Below are 15,918 nucleotides of genomic sequence, written 5' to 3'. Positions count from 1 at the left end.
AAAAAAAAAAAAAAAAAAAAAAAAAACAGGACACATCCTTCTGCTGTATTTAAAAAAAAAACCTTAACTTCAAAGACAGATATTACCTCAGAGTAAAGTGTTGCAAAAAGATTTTCCAATCAAGTGGATCTAAGGAGCAAGTCAGTGTAGCTATCCTACTATCTAACAAAATAGACTTCAAACCAAAATTAGCCAAAAGAGATGGAGAGGGACATTTCATATTCATCAAAGGAAAAATGCATTGAGATGAAGTCTCAATTCTAAACATCTATGCCCCAAATACAACGGCACCCACACTTGTAAAAGAAATATTACTAAAGCTTAAATCACACATCAAACCCCAGACATTAATGGTGGGACTCTTCAACACCCCACTCTCTCCAAGGGTCAGGTCTGCCAGGCAGAAACTTAAGAGAGAAACAAAGGAACTAACAGATGTTGTGACTCAAATGTACTTAACAGACATGTACAGAATATTTCAGCCAAACAAAAAAAAATATAACTTCTTCTCAGCACCTCATGGAACCTTCTCTAAAACTGACCACATACTTGGTCAAAAAAACAAATCTCAACAGAAATGGAAAAAAAATTGGAATAACCCCCTTGGAAGGCCATTGCTTAAAGTTAGAAAAGAACAACAACTATAATTGCAGAGAGCCTTCAAACTCACTGAAGATAACAACTCTCAACTGAATTATCAATGGGTCAAGGAAAAATTAAAGAAATTAAAGACTTCCTAGATTTCAATAAAAATTAATCCACATGTACAAACTTATGAGACACAATAAAGCAAATCTAAGAGGAAAGTTCATATCACTAAGTGCCCACATAAAGAATTTGGAGAAATCTCATACTAGTGACTTAATATCACACCTGAAAGTTCTAGAACAAAAAGAAGCAAACTCACCCATGAGTAGACGACAGGAAATAATCAAACTTAGGACTGAAAACAATACCACAGAAACACAGAGAACACTACACTACAAAGAACCAATGAAACAAAGAGCTTTGTTATAGAACAAAAAGAAGCAAAATCACCCAAGAGGAGTACACAACAGAAATAATCAAACTCCGGGGTGAAATCAATGAAATAGAAAGGAAGAGAACAATACAAAGAATCAATGAAACAAAGAGTTGGTTCTTTGAGAAAATCAACAAGCTAGACAAACCTTTATCCAAACTAACCAAAAAGCAGAGAGAGAACATCCAAATTAACAAAATCAGGAATGAAAAGGAGGACATAACAGCAGACACTGAGGATCCAGAGAATCATTAGGTCATACTTCAAAAGCCTGTACTTCACAAATTGTAAAATCAAAAAGAAATAGACAATTAACTTGATAGATAATACATACCAAAATTAAATCAAATCAGATAAACAATTTAAATAGACCTATAACCCCTATGGAAATAGAAACAGTCATCAAAAGCCTCCCAACCAAAATGCCCAGGGCCAGATGGTTTCAGTGCAGAATTCTACCAGAATTACAAAGAAGAGCTAATACCAATACTACTAAAATTGTTCCACACAATAGAAACAGAAGAAATGTTGCCACTGTTTTTTTAATCAGGCTACATTTACCCAGATACCCAAACCATACAAGAAAAGAGAATCACAGAACAATCTTTCTTTCTCATTAACATTGGTGCAAAAATACTCAGTAAAATAGTGGCATACTGAATCCAAGAACACATAAAAAAAATCCACCATGATCAAATTAAGATTCATACCAGAAATGCAGAAAATCTGTCAATGCAACATACGACATAAACAAACTGAAAGGAAAAAAAACACATGATCATTTCATTAAATGCTGAAAAAGTCTTTGAAAAGATCCAACACCCCTTCATGATAAAGGTCTTGCAAAGACCAGGTATACAAAGAACATACCTAAACATAATAAAAGCAATATAGAGCAAGCCAACAACCAACACCCAAATGTAGAGAAACTAAAGTGAGTCCACTAAAATCAGAAACAAGACAAGGCTGTCCATTCTCTCCCTATCTCTTCGATATAGTACTTGAAGTTCTAGCTTGAGCAATAAGACACAAAAGGAGATTAAGTGGATACAAACTAGAAAGAAAAAAATCAAACTTTAGGTATTTGCAGATGATACAACAGTATACATAAGTGACCTCAAAAATTCTATCAGAGAACTCCTCCAGCTGATAAACACCTCCAGTAATGTGGCTGGATACAAGAATAACTCAAAAAAGTCAGTAGCCTTCCTCTATACAAATGATAAATGGGCTGAGGAGCATCACCCTTTACAATAGCCACAAATAATATAAAATATCTTAGGGTAACACTTACCAAATAAGTGAAATACCTACATGACAAGAACTTTAAGCCTTTGAAGAAAGAAATTGGAGAAGAGATGAGAAAATGGGAAGATCTCCCATGCTCATGAATTGGTAGGATTAACATAGTAAAAATAACAGTCTTAGCAAAAGTAACCTAAAAATTCAATGCGGTCCCCATCAAAATCCCAAAACAATTCTTCACAGACCTCAAAAGAACAATACTCAGCTTCATACGGGGGGAAAGAGCAGGACAGTTAAACCAATCCTGTATAATAAAGGAACTTCTGGAAATATCACTATCACTGACTTCAAGCTCCACTATAAAGCTATAGTCATAGAAACAGCTTGATATCGGCATCAAAACAGACACATGGATCAATGGATGATGGGCGAGAGTCTTCTGTTTTGTGTTAATTTCATCGGTTAAATAAAGAAACTGCCTTGGCCCTTTAATAGGACAAAAAATTAGGTAGGTGGAGTAAACAGAACAGAATGCTGGGAGAAAGAAGCTGAGTCAGGGAGTCGCCATGATTCTCCCACTCCAGACAGACGCAGGTTAAGAACTTCCCTGGTAAGCCACCTCATGGGCTACACAGATTACTAGAAATGGGTTAGATCAATATGTAAGAGCTAACCAATAAGAGGCTGGAACTAATGGGCCAGGCAGTGTTTAAAAGAATATAGTTTCTGTGTAATTTTTTCGGGTATAAAGCTAGCCGTGCAGGTGGCTGGGTGCCAGGAACGTAGCCCGCCACTCCTATTACAGCAAATGGAGTTGAATCAAAGTTTCTGACATTAATCCACACACCTATGAACACCTGATTTTTGACAAAGAAGCCAAAAAATATAAAATGGAAAAAAGAAAACATCTTCAACAAATGGTGCTGGCCTAACTGGATGGTGGCATGTAAAAGAATGCAAATAGATCCATGTGTATGGTCCTGCACAAAACTGGAGTCCAAGTGGACCAAAGACCTCAACATAAATACAGTCACACTGAACTTCATAGAAGAGAAAGCGGGAAGTAACCTTGAATGCATTTGCACAAGACACAACTTCCTGAAAAAAAATCCAGTAGCACAGTCACTGAGATAAACAAAAGGAACCTCCTGAAGCTGAAAAGTTTCTGTAAGTCAAAGGCCACGGTCAACAAGAAAAAAAGGCCAACAGCCAACATCTAAATGTAGAGAAACTAAATGAGTCAACTAAAATCAGAAAAAAAGACAAGGCTGTCCACCCTCTGTCCAAAATTGAAAAGATCTTCACAAACCCCACATCTCATGGAGGGCTGACGTCCAAAATATATAAAGAACTCAAGAAACTTGGCATCAAAATACCAAATAATCCAATATAAAATGGGGTACAGATCTAAACAGAAAATTCTCAGCAGAAGAATCTCAAATAGCTGAAATACACTTCAAGAATTATTCAACATCCTTAGCCCTCAGGGAAATGCAAATCAAAAAGACTCTGAGATACCATCTAACACCTGCCAGAATGACTAAGAACAAAAACACTAATGAAAGCATATGTTGGAGAGCATGTAGAATAGGGAGAGCATTCCTACACTGCTGGTGGGAGTGCAAACTTGTACAGGCACTTTGGAAATCAGTCTTGAGGTTTTTCAGAAAATTGAGAACAATCTTCCACAAGGTCCAGCTAAACCAATCTTGGGCATATACTCAATGTGACTTACTACAAGGACATTTCTCAACTATGTTCATAAAAGCATTATCCATAAATTCTGGAACCTGGAAACAACCTAGATGCCCATAAACTGAAGAATGGGTTAAAAAAATGTGGTACCACTAATGAACATTGATGCAAAAATATAAAATAAAATGCTCACAAATTGAATACAAAAACACATCAGAACCACCATCCAGTTTGATTAGAGAGATGTAGGGATGGTTCAAAATATGAAAATCTGTCAACGTAATCCACCATATAAACAAACTGAAAAATAAAAACTACATGATCATCTCATTAGATGCTGAAAAAGCTTTTGATAAAATACATCTCTTCATGATAAAGGCCTTGGAGAGAGCAGGGATACAAGGAACATACCTAAACATAATAAAAGGCAATATACAGAAAGCCAACAGCCAACATCAAACTAAATGGAGAGAAACTTACAGTGCTACCTCTGAAATCAGGAACCAGACAAGGTTTTCCATTCTCTCCATTTCTACTCAAAATAGTACTTATTGAGGTCCTAGCTAAAGCAATAAGACACCAAAAAGAGATCAAGGGAATACAAATCAGAGAAGAAGATATCAAAGTCTCACTATTTGCTGATGATATGATAGTTTACATAAGTGATCCCAAAAATTCTACCAAGGAACTTCTATAACTCATAAACACTTTCAGTAAGGTAGCAGGATACAAGATTAACTCAAAAAAATTCAGTAGCTCTCCTGTACACAGATGATAAAAGGTCTGAGAATGAAATCAGAGAGACATCACCCTTCACAATAGCCACAAACAACATAAAATATCTTGGAGTAACTCTAACCAAACAAGTAAAAGACATGTATGACAAGAACTTTAAATCTTTGAAGAAAGAAATTGAAGAAGACACCAGAAAGTGGAAAGATCTCCCATGCTCTTGGACAGGTAGAATGAACATAGTAAAAGTGTCCATCTTACCTAACTCAATTTACAGATTAAATGCAATGCCCATGAAAATCCCAGAAAAATTCTTCAAAGACCTTGAAAGAACAGTACTCAACTTCATATGGAAAAGCAAAAAACCCAGCATAGCCAAAAAACAATCCTGTACAATAAAAGAACTTCTGGAGGCATCACAATCTCTGACTTCAAACTCTACTACAGAGCTATATTACTGAAAACAGCTTGGTAATTGCATAAAAACAGACAGGAGGACCAATGGAATTGAATTGAAGACCCTAATATTAATCCACACAATTTTCAACACCTGATTACCTGATTTTTGAAAAAGAAGCAAAATATATCAAATGGAAAAAGAAAGCATATTTAACAAATGGTGCTGTCATAGCTGAATATCAACATTGAGAAGAATGAAAATAAACCCATATCTATCACAATGCACAAAACTCAAGTCCAAATGGATCAAAGACCTCAACATAAAGTCAGCCACACTGAACCTCATAGAAGAGAAAATGGAAAGTACACTTGAACGCATTGGTACAGGAGACCACTTCCTAAATATAGCCCCTAAAGCACAGACACTGAGAGAAACAATTAATAAATGGGACCTCTGAAAAGAAAATGACAGCCTACAGAATGGAAAAAGATCTTCACCAACCCCACATCAGACAGAGGTCTGATCTCCAAAATATACAAAGAACTCAAGAAATTGATCATCAAAAGAACAATAATCCAATAAAAAAATGGAGTACAGACCTAAACAAAGAATTCTCAACAGAAGAATCTAAAATGGATGAAAGACACTTAAGGAAATGCTCAGCATCCTTAGTCATAGAGAAATGCAAATCAAAACAACTCTGAGATTCAATCTTACACCTGTAAGAATGGCCAAGATCAAAAACATTGATGACACCTTATGCTGGAAAGGTTGTGGGGTAAAGGGAAAACTCCTGCGTTGCTGGTGGGAGTGTGAGCTGGTACAGCCCCTTTGGATATCAGTGTGGTGATTTCTCAGAAAATATCCTTCCTCAAGACCCAGAAATACATCTTTGGGGTATATATCCAAAGGATGTTCAACCGTGCCACAACGACATGTGCTCAACTATGTTCATAGCAGCATTGTTTGTTGTAGACAGAACCTGGAAACAACCTAAATGCCCCTCAACCAAAGAATGGATAAGGAAAGTGTGATACATTTACACAATAGAGTACTACACAGCAGAAAAAAAATAATGACATCTTGAAATTTGCAAGCAAATGGATGGAGTTCGAAAACATCATTTTGAGAGAAGTAACCCAGACACAGAAAGACAATTATCACATGTACTCACTCATAAGTGGTTTTTAAACATAAAGCAAAGAAAACCAGCCTACAAATCACAATCCCAGAGAACTTAGACAACAATGAAACTAAGAGAGACATACATAGATAGATCTAATCTACATGGGAAGTAAAAAAGGGCAAGATCTCCTGAATAAATTGGGAGCTTGGGGACCTTGGGAGAGAGTTGAAGGAGAGGGGAGATCAGGGAGGGGAGGAGAAAAAAATGTAGAGCTCAATAAAAATCAAGAAAAAAAAGAAAACATGGTACATATACACAATGGAATATTACTAAGTGGTTTTTTAAAAAGTAATAGCATCATAAAATTTGCAGGCAAATGAATGGAACTAGATAAAAATCATCCTGAGTGAGGCACCGAGAACCAGAAAGACAAACAATACCATGAAATCATTCTTAAGTGGATATTATATGAGAAGCAAAGGATAGCCAGGCTACAGACCATGGCCCAAGAAAAGCTAGGTAAAAAGGAGGGCCCAAGGAGAGATGCTTGGATTCTCCTGGGAAGGGGAAATTACTGGGTTAACTGGGGGTGAGAGAACACTAGGGGAATGGGAACATGAGGGATCATGTTGGGTGGTTTGTGGGCAAGATAGACATGAAGAATAATGAAAGAGATAACTTGGTACAGGGGGCATTTGGGGGTTAGGGGGAACCCTAGTGCTAGGAAAACTCAAAGGAATCCACAAGGATGACCCCAGCTAAGACCACTAGCAATAGTGGAGAGAGAATGTATAAACACCACCTTACTAAGCCATTATAATTCCTAACTGTATTCTAAATATTTATCCTTATAGCCATAGTTGAATGTAGCTTTCACCCATTATCAAAGAAATTTTTAGTTTTAAAAGACAGCCATTACAGGAAAGCACAACTAATCAGAAGGCAGAGGACAAGAGATCATGTGGTTCCCAGCGACAACTGATACATTGACAATACAACTCTGGCATCCAAGGCTCAGGCAGCATTGCGGAAGAGTGGGAAGAAAGAATGTAAGAGCCAGAACAGGAAGTCGTGGTATCTTCTGTGTGTATAGTGGGAGCTATACCTATGCAGCCTCTACAATATGATTCCCAAACAAGCCAACAGACATGGTAACATGAAAGGGGAAAGCCTCATGGCTCCAACACTAGATAAAGAACTACAGGCAAGCAAAGAGTGCTGAGAGCAAGAGAAATAGTCTTCCCTAGGAAAGAGTCTCCCTATAGGTTTGCCAATATCAAATATTCAGTATTGAAATAATATATATATATATACAGGTAACATTATACTATATATTGTTATATTGTATATAGTGTATGGACTGAACAGATTGTGTGCCCATGTGCATATATTTCACAACAATTAATGAAAAATATACAAATTTGAGACAAAGTGGGGAGAGCTATATGGGAGGGGATAGAGGGAAGAAAGGGAAGGGAAAATCATGTAATCATATTCATATTAAAAACCATTACCAAAAAAAATACTCCACTAGAAAAAGATTTCAAAAACTCAAAGACAGAATAGCAAACTGAAAATGTAGAGCAGGGGGACACGGAAACACAAGGACCAGGCCCTTCATGATTCAGGTCCTGAGTCTGGTTGGTTGTATTCAACTGAGTGGGAAGGGAGCAGGCGATTGTAGGTTAGATCAATCACTGCCAACTTTTTTTTTTCATTTTGCAACAAACTGACAGCTTCATTGACTCAGTCAGAGAAACTGTGCAGATGGAGAGCAAACAATCATTCATATCGTGTCCCTTCTTAAGTTTCTGTGACCTGAGCTGTATCTACTTCATCAGCAAAACCAAAGCAAGCACTTCCTTCTTTGGCATTGCAGTTGTATTAAATAAGACACTGTCTAAAACATCTGGAGCAAAGTTATATCTTCATTGTGGCATGTATTATTATTTGGTTTGGGAAAAGGAAACAGCACTGAAAACACATCCAGCATGCTAACCCAGGGTTCCTTTTTATGGCTGTTCATATGATTTGTCTCTGTAGAGTCAACAAATCCATTACCCGCTATATTTGAGGCCTTATTATTAGTTGATTAATACATATTTTTCAAATAGTTTACATTTCTGAACCAAATGTAGAACTAACTTAAAACCCCAAAAAGAATGTTCCTTACCTGCCTTTGTCATGTAAATCATTCCATTTTGTGTAATAAAAGATATAGATGAAGAATAAAAACAATGAACAGTCTTCCTTACAAAGTTACTGGGAAAGTCACACAATCGTTCAAAAGTATTGCCACCATCCATTGAAAGCCATACCTAAAGAAATAAAAAGATATTACCTCACTAATTTTCAAAATTACCTATTAGCCTGATCTTCCTACAAAAGAGAAACCATGTAGTACTATTTTCCTCACATCTCGATGTCCACAACAAACTAAGGCACACACTGGCTACTTTCCCACTCACCCACTTGATTTACCCTCCCAAGGGTTTGTATTGTCAGAAGCAATTAGGAAAATGAGTGACTGAATGACATTTTACTGCCTTCTCATTCTCTCCTCTCTCTCTCTCTCTCTCTCTCTCTCTCTCTCTCTCTCTCTCTCTCTAACACGCACGCACATGTGTGTGTGCGTACGTGTGTGTGTGTGTGTTACATGCATGGGGGAGACTACAGGATGACATTGAGTGAATTCGTCTGTTGTGTGCTCTGACAGATTGAGGCAGTCTTTTATTGAACAGGAAGTTTATTGCTTTGGGCACGTTGGCTGGCCAGTGAGCTCTCTGGATCTGCCTGTCTCTGCTCCCTAATGCAGTTGCTATAAGTATGCACAGCTATGCTCAACCTTTCACACTGGTGTTGGGGATTTGAACTCAGGTCCACAAACTTTCAGAGCAAGTGAAACCAGCCAAGACAGCTTCCCAGTGCCACATATTGTGTTTGTTTTTTTAATTTTTCTGGCATTTAGAAGCTATACCATCTCTTCGCAGGTTTATTTCTATTTTTGTTTCAATGGAATGCCTCTTTGTGTCATTTCTCTTTTTAACTACTAGATTTTCCTTTTGAAAATACTTTATAGCCGGGTGGTGGTGGCGCACGCCTTTAATCCCAGCACTTGGGAGGCAGAGGCAGGAGGATCTCTGTGAGTTCGAGACCAGCCTGGTCTACAAGAGCTAGTTCCAGGACAGGCTCCAAAACCACAGAGAAACCCTGTCTCGAAAAACCAAAAAAGAAAATACTTTATATGAATTCTTTCGGTATTGTTATTGTTAATTCTCCCCTCCATTACCAGGCCTATATTCTAGTCTTCCTTAAAAATAATGGTGTCTATATTGTGTCTTTCATCCCTCCAAGCTGGGAACAGAGGTACAATGCTATAATTCTAGCACTAGGAAGGCTGAAGCAGGCAAGTTCAAGCCTAACTTGGGCTATCCAGTGTGGTCCAGGCTAGCCTGGAGTAGATTGTAAGACTGTCTCAAGGAAAAACAAAATATAGGACCACAAGCCCAAGAGAATAGTAATACACCAGGATCTTTTATCCCCAGTGCAAGTATCCTCACTGTGGCTTATGCTAACAGGGCCATTTTGCCAGCACTCTTACCATCACTTCTATATTAGCCATTGCGCTTTTGTTCCATAAGTGGTTCTGAGTATTTGGTCTCTTAATTCCTCAGCCCACTATGAGGAATAGGACTCTGTCTCACTTCTTAGATGAGTTTTATTGAACATCATCTAAAGCCTTTTCACTTCCATTACAGCTGTTCATTGCCCATGGTCAGATACACACATGGAAAATGTGAGTCATAGAGTCTATCGGCAATATTCCTGGTTTACATGCCATCAAATCTGACAAAAACAGCAAACTCTTCCAAAATTTGTTTTCTACCCATAGCCTAGGAATTCTAGAATAGAAAACTATGAAGTAGTCACATCGGCAAAAAATGAGAGCAAACTGTTAGCTAAAGTCTTAGAATTCTACTACAGTCAGGGTAACGCAGAGAAAATAACATGGACGGAGATTGAGAAGAGAACAAGCTCAGGAGTGTAACATATTTCCTACAGAATGTGTGCAGCAGGATGTGTGGGGAACAAAAGTCAATGGCCAGAGGAGAAATTAGAGGTTCTAAACCATTAGTTTAGGAAGTAAAATAAGGGAGTTTCAAGAAGCCCTAATACCAGGATGTCACCTTTCTCCATCTTCAATTCTGTATACAGTAGAGACTGAAAGCCAAGAAATCATAAGCATTGTTAAAATAAAGATGGTTTTATGCACATTGGGAGGCACAGATTCAGTAGAAACGAAGTACGTGTGAGGTCAAGTGGAGAAAGATTGAATGAATTAACAATGCGGTAAGATGCTAAAAATCACCCTGAACATTTAGGAGGCCTTGTTAGTTTCCCGAGTTCTTTTTCTGATACAGAATCTCATGCTGAAGCCAAAACTGGCCTTGGACAGACAGCGCTACATCCATCTCAGCCTCCAGACTGCAGGTGGGGCCATTGTGTTTCGCTTCCCTGACTGTTTTCAGAGACCTTAGATTGGTACTGCTTGTCTTCCCATAGGTGTGATTGCTAGAGAGAGCTATTCACATGCAACGGATGTTCCAAGACAGTCATCATGTGAACAGAAATTCTAGATTACACTGTGAATCTCTGGAGTCTGTAGCCACTATCTATCCAAATAGAAATCATTCTTTGAAGTTCATGATTGAAGAGCTTGCATCTTTGAAATAGAACTGTACCCTGTTGTGTAGATCTCAGAATCTAACAGAGAAACACTGTTTTCTTTCTTGACTAACTGTAGTAATCAAAATTTTTGTTTCCAGGGGAAAAATCACACTGTGAAAGTGAACACAAACCTGTACTCCACAAAATTGGAAAAAATAAAGGAAATGGACAATTTTCTGTATGAATATCACTTAGCAAAATTAAATCAAGACCAAATGAGCAAATTAAGTACACCTGTAACTGCTAAAGAAATAGAAACAGTCATCAAAAATCTTCCAACCAAAAAAAAAAAAAATCCCAGGACCAGATGGTTTCAGCTCAGAATTCTACAAGATTTTCAAAGAAGAACTAATACCAATACTCCTCAAATTATTGTACACAATAGAAACAGAAGGAACATTGCCAAACTCTTTTTATGAGGCTACATTTACCCTGATACCCAAACCACATAAAGACATTACTAAGAAAGAGAATTCCAGACAAGTCTCCCTCATGAACATTGACTAATGCAAAGATACTCAATAAAATACTGTCAACCGAATCCAAGAACATATTATAAAAGTCATCCACCATGATCAAGTCAGCTTCGTCCCAGAGATGCAAAGATGGTTCAAAATACAAAAATCTATCAATATAATCTACCATATAAACAAACTGAAAAATAAAAACACATGATCATCTCATTAGATGCTGAAAAAGTCTTTGACAAAATACAAGAACCCTTTATGATAAAGGTCCTGGAGAGAGCAGGGATATAAGGAACATACCTAAACCTAAGAAAGGCAATATACAGCAAGCCAACAGCAAACAAAAAACTAAATGGAGAGAAACTCCCAGCGATTCCACTGAAATAAGGAACAAGATAAAGTTGTTCACTCTCTCCATATCTAGCTTGAAGTCCTAGCTAAAGCAATAAGAAAACAAAGGAAATCAAGGGGATACAAATCAGAAAAGAAGTCAAACTCTCACTATTTGCTGATGGCATCATAGTTTATATAAGAGATCCCAAAAATTCTACCAAGGAACTTCTACAACTCATAAGCGCCTTCAGTATTGTAGCAGGATACAAGATTAACTCAAAAAAAGTCAGTATCCCTCTTGTACACAGATGTTAAATGGGCTGAGAAAGAAATCAGAAAAACATCATCCTTCACTATAGCCACAAAAAGAATAAAATAGCTTGGAGTAACTCTAACTAAACAAGTAAAAGACATGTGTGACAAGAACTTGAAATCTTGGAAGAAAAAAATTGAAGAAGACACCAGAAAGCAGAAAGATCACCCATGCTCTTGTATAGGTAGAATTAACATAGTAAAAATGGCAATCTTACAAAAAGAAATCTACAGATTAAATGCAATGCCCATGAAAATCCCAGAAAAATTCTTCAAAGACCTCAAAAGAATGATATTCAATTTCATATGGAAAAGCAAAATACCCAGGATAGTCAAAACAATCCTGTACAATAAAGGAACTTCTGGAGACATTACAATAACTGACTTCAAATTCTCCTACAGAACTTTAGTACTGAAAACAGATTGGTAATGGCATAAAAACAGACAGGAGCCCCTATAGAGCCAAGTCTCCTGCCAACCCAGGGATGACCCCAGCTAGGTCCTTGGGCAGCAGAGTAGAGGGAGCCTGAACTGGCCTTGCCCTATAGTCACACTGATGATTATCTTGAATATCACCATAGAATCTTCGTCTGGCGATGGATGGAGATAGAGACAAAATCCCTCATCAGAGCAACAGACTGAGCCCCCAAGGTCCAGTTGAAGGCAGAAGGAGGGAGAAGATGAGCAAGGAAGTCTGGACCGCGAGGGGTTGGTCCACCCACTGAGACATTGTGCCTGTTCTAATGGGAGCTCACCAAATCCGCTGGACCAGGACTGAATGAGCATGCAACCAAACCGGACTCTTGGAATGTGGCTGAAAATGGGGGCTGACTGAGAAGCCATTGATAACGGCACTGGGACTTGTTTCAACTGCATGCACTGGCTTTTTGGGTCGCTAGTGTATTTGTATGCAAAGCTTCATAGGCCTGGAAGGGGGGGGCTTGGACTTCCCACAGGGCAGGGTTCCCTGCCCTCTCTTAAGAAGGGAGGGGGAGGGAGGAGGGGGAGGGAGGGGAAAGGGAGGAAAATGGGAGGAGAGGAGGACCAGTGGAATTGAATTAAAGACCCAGATATCAGTCTAAACACCCACGAACACCTGATTTTTGACAAAGAAATAAAAATTATAAAATGAAAAAAAGAAAGCATATTCAACAAATGGTGCTGGCATAACTGGATATCAACATGCAGAGGAATGAAAATAGACCCATATCTATCACCATGCACAAAACTCAAGTCCAAATGGATCAAAGACCTCAACATGAAACCAACCACACTGAACCTCATAGAAGAGAAAGTGAGAAGTACACTTGAACACCTTGGCACAGGAGACTACTTCCTAAATATAACCCCAGTAGCACAGACACTGGGAGAAACAATTAATAAACAAACTGAAAAAATTTCTGTAAAGCAAAGGACATGGTCAACAAGACAAAATGACAGCCTACAGAATGGGAAAAGATCTTCACCAACCCCACATCAGACAGAGGTCTGATCTCCAAAATATACAAAAAACTAAAAGATTTAGTCATGAAAAGAACAAATAATCCAATAAAAAAAAAAGGAATACAGACCTAAACAGAGAACTCTCAACACAAGAATCTAAAATGATTGAAAGATACTTAAGGAAATGTTCAACATCCTTAGTCATCAGAGGAATGCAAATCAAAACAACTCTGAGATTTCAACTTACACCTGTAAGAATGGCCAAGATCAAAACCACTGATGAGGGCAGACGACCAACGCAGGTGCAGGCAGACAACTGATGCAGGTGGGCAACGCAGGCCTCAGACTGCAGCCGGGAAGGGCGGGGACTGGCGCAGCTGCAGAGGAAGCAAGTGGCAGGGACCAGCGCGCAACACAGAGAGCAGATCGCCCCACTACAATTAAATCAAAGAAGTATGCCTTTGGTTGGCGTTGGCGAAGTCCCTGGCAAACGGGGAGCCGGGTCCTGTTCCTGAAGACCCTTCTGAGGGGTGAGAGGGATCTTGGTCCCCGGCAGGAGCCAGGAAACAGAGCAAGGGCAATTTGTAAGAGAAGCCTCTGGCCAGCAGAGAAACCTGATCCGATTTTAAAAGACTGATTAGATAGCATCGATAGGAGGAGAAGGGCAGGCGCCAAGGCAGAACTTCACCCAATAATCTGAAAAACAACATGAAAACACCAGAACCAAATGATCTTACAACAGAAGGACTTGAACACCCTAACACAGAAGAAGTGGAAAAAACTGACTTTATGAAAGCAATAGAGTCCCTTAAACAATATGTCAAAAACACCCTTATAGAAATAGATGAGAAGTATAACAAAAAGTTTGAAGAAATGAGTAAATACGTACATGAGACCCTGGGAAACCAAGAAAAAACGATCAAACAGGTAATGGAAACAGTTCAAGAATTGAAAACTGAAATGGAAGCAAGGAAGAAAACACAAATTAAGGAACAGATGGATATGGAAAATCTAGGTGAATGAGCAGAGCCTACAGAAACAAGCTGCTGTTTGCAAGAAACACATCTCAACCACAAAGACAGGCATCTACTCAGAGTAAAAGGTTGGGAAAAGGTCTTTCAAGCAAATGGTCCTAAGAAAAAAGCAGGTGTAGCCATACTAATTTCCAACAAAACTGACTTCAAACTAAAATCAATCAGAAGAGATCGAGATGGACACTTTATACTCATAACAGGAACAATTCAACAGGATGACGTCTCAATCCTGAATATCTATGCCCCTAATATAAAAGCACCCACTTATACAAAAGAAATATTACTAGAACTCAAGGCAGACATCAAACCACACACACTAGTAGTAGGAGACTTCAACACACCTCTCTCTCCAATTGACAGGTCAATCAGACAGAAACCTAATAGAGAATTAAGAGAATTATTGGAGGTAATGAAGCAAATGGACTTAACAGACATCTACAGAACACTCCACCCAAATAGGAAAGAATATACCTTCTTCTCTGCAGCTCATGGAACCTTCTCAAAAACTGACCATATACTCGGAAACAAAGGAAACCTCCACAGATACAAAAGGATATCAGTGTCCACCTGTGTCTTATCAGATCACCACGGATTAAAGTTAGATGGCAACAACTATGCTACCCCCAGAAAGCCTACAAACTCATGGAAACTGAACAATCAACTACTGAACCACACCTGGGTCAAGAAAGAAATTAAAGTCTTCCTTGAATTTAATGAAAATAAAGAGACAACATACTTAAGCCTATGGGACACGATGAAAGCAGTGCTAAGAGGAAAGTTCATAGCACTAAGTGCCCACTTAAAGAAAACGGAGAAAACATACATTGGGAACTTAACAACACACCTGAAAGCTTTAGAAAAAAAGAAGCAGATCTCCCAGAAGGAGTAGAAGACTGGAAATAATCAAACTGAGGGCTGAAATCAACAAAATAGAAACACAGAAAACAGTCCAAAGAATCAATGAAATAAAAAGTTGGTTCTTGGAGAAAATCAACAAGATCAGCAAACCCCTATCCAAACTAACTAAACGACAGAGAGAGAATAGGCAAATTAATAAGATCAGAAATGAAAAGGGGGACATAACCACAGACACAGAGGAAATTCAAAGAATCATTAGATCTTACTACAAAAGCATGTATGCCACAAAACTGGAAAATGCGAAAAAAATGAACTTTTTTTAAAATAAGTACCATATACCAAAGCTAAACCAAGACCAGGTGAACGATCTAAATAGACCTGTTAGTCGTGAAGAATTAGAAACAGTTATCAAAAATCTCCCTTTGAAAAAAAGCCCAGGACCAGATGGTTTCAATGCAGAATTCTACCAGAACTTCCAAGAAGAGCTAATACCTATACTCCTTAATGTATTTCACAATATAGAA

The 15,918-nt window shown here is 38.3% G+C and overlaps 1 protein-coding gene across 1 annotated transcript in view; it reads right to left on the bottom strand.

Annotated features, from left to right (window-relative positions):
- The window catches only part of LOC126507208 (cation channel sperm-associated auxiliary subunit beta-like), a 171,136-nt gene that overhangs the window by 62,979 nt on the left and 92,239 nt on the right, over positions 1-15,918 (bottom strand). Inside the window, exon 14 of the mRNA XM_050151448.1 lies at positions 8,393-8,537. Coding sequence (XP_050007405.1) covers positions 8,393-8,537 — 145 coding nt within the window. The remainder of the gene's footprint in view (positions 1-8,392; positions 8,538-15,918) is intronic.

Source organism: Alexandromys fortis, unplaced genomic scaffold, assembly GCF_014885135.2.
Source record: "Alexandromys fortis isolate MF-2015 unplaced genomic scaffold, M_Fortis_MF-2015_v1.1 scaffold_63, whole genome shotgun sequence".
Lineage (NCBI taxonomy): Eukaryota > Metazoa > Chordata > Mammalia > Rodentia > Cricetidae > Alexandromys > Alexandromys fortis.
This window is presented reverse-complemented; position numbering and strand designations above follow the sequence as displayed.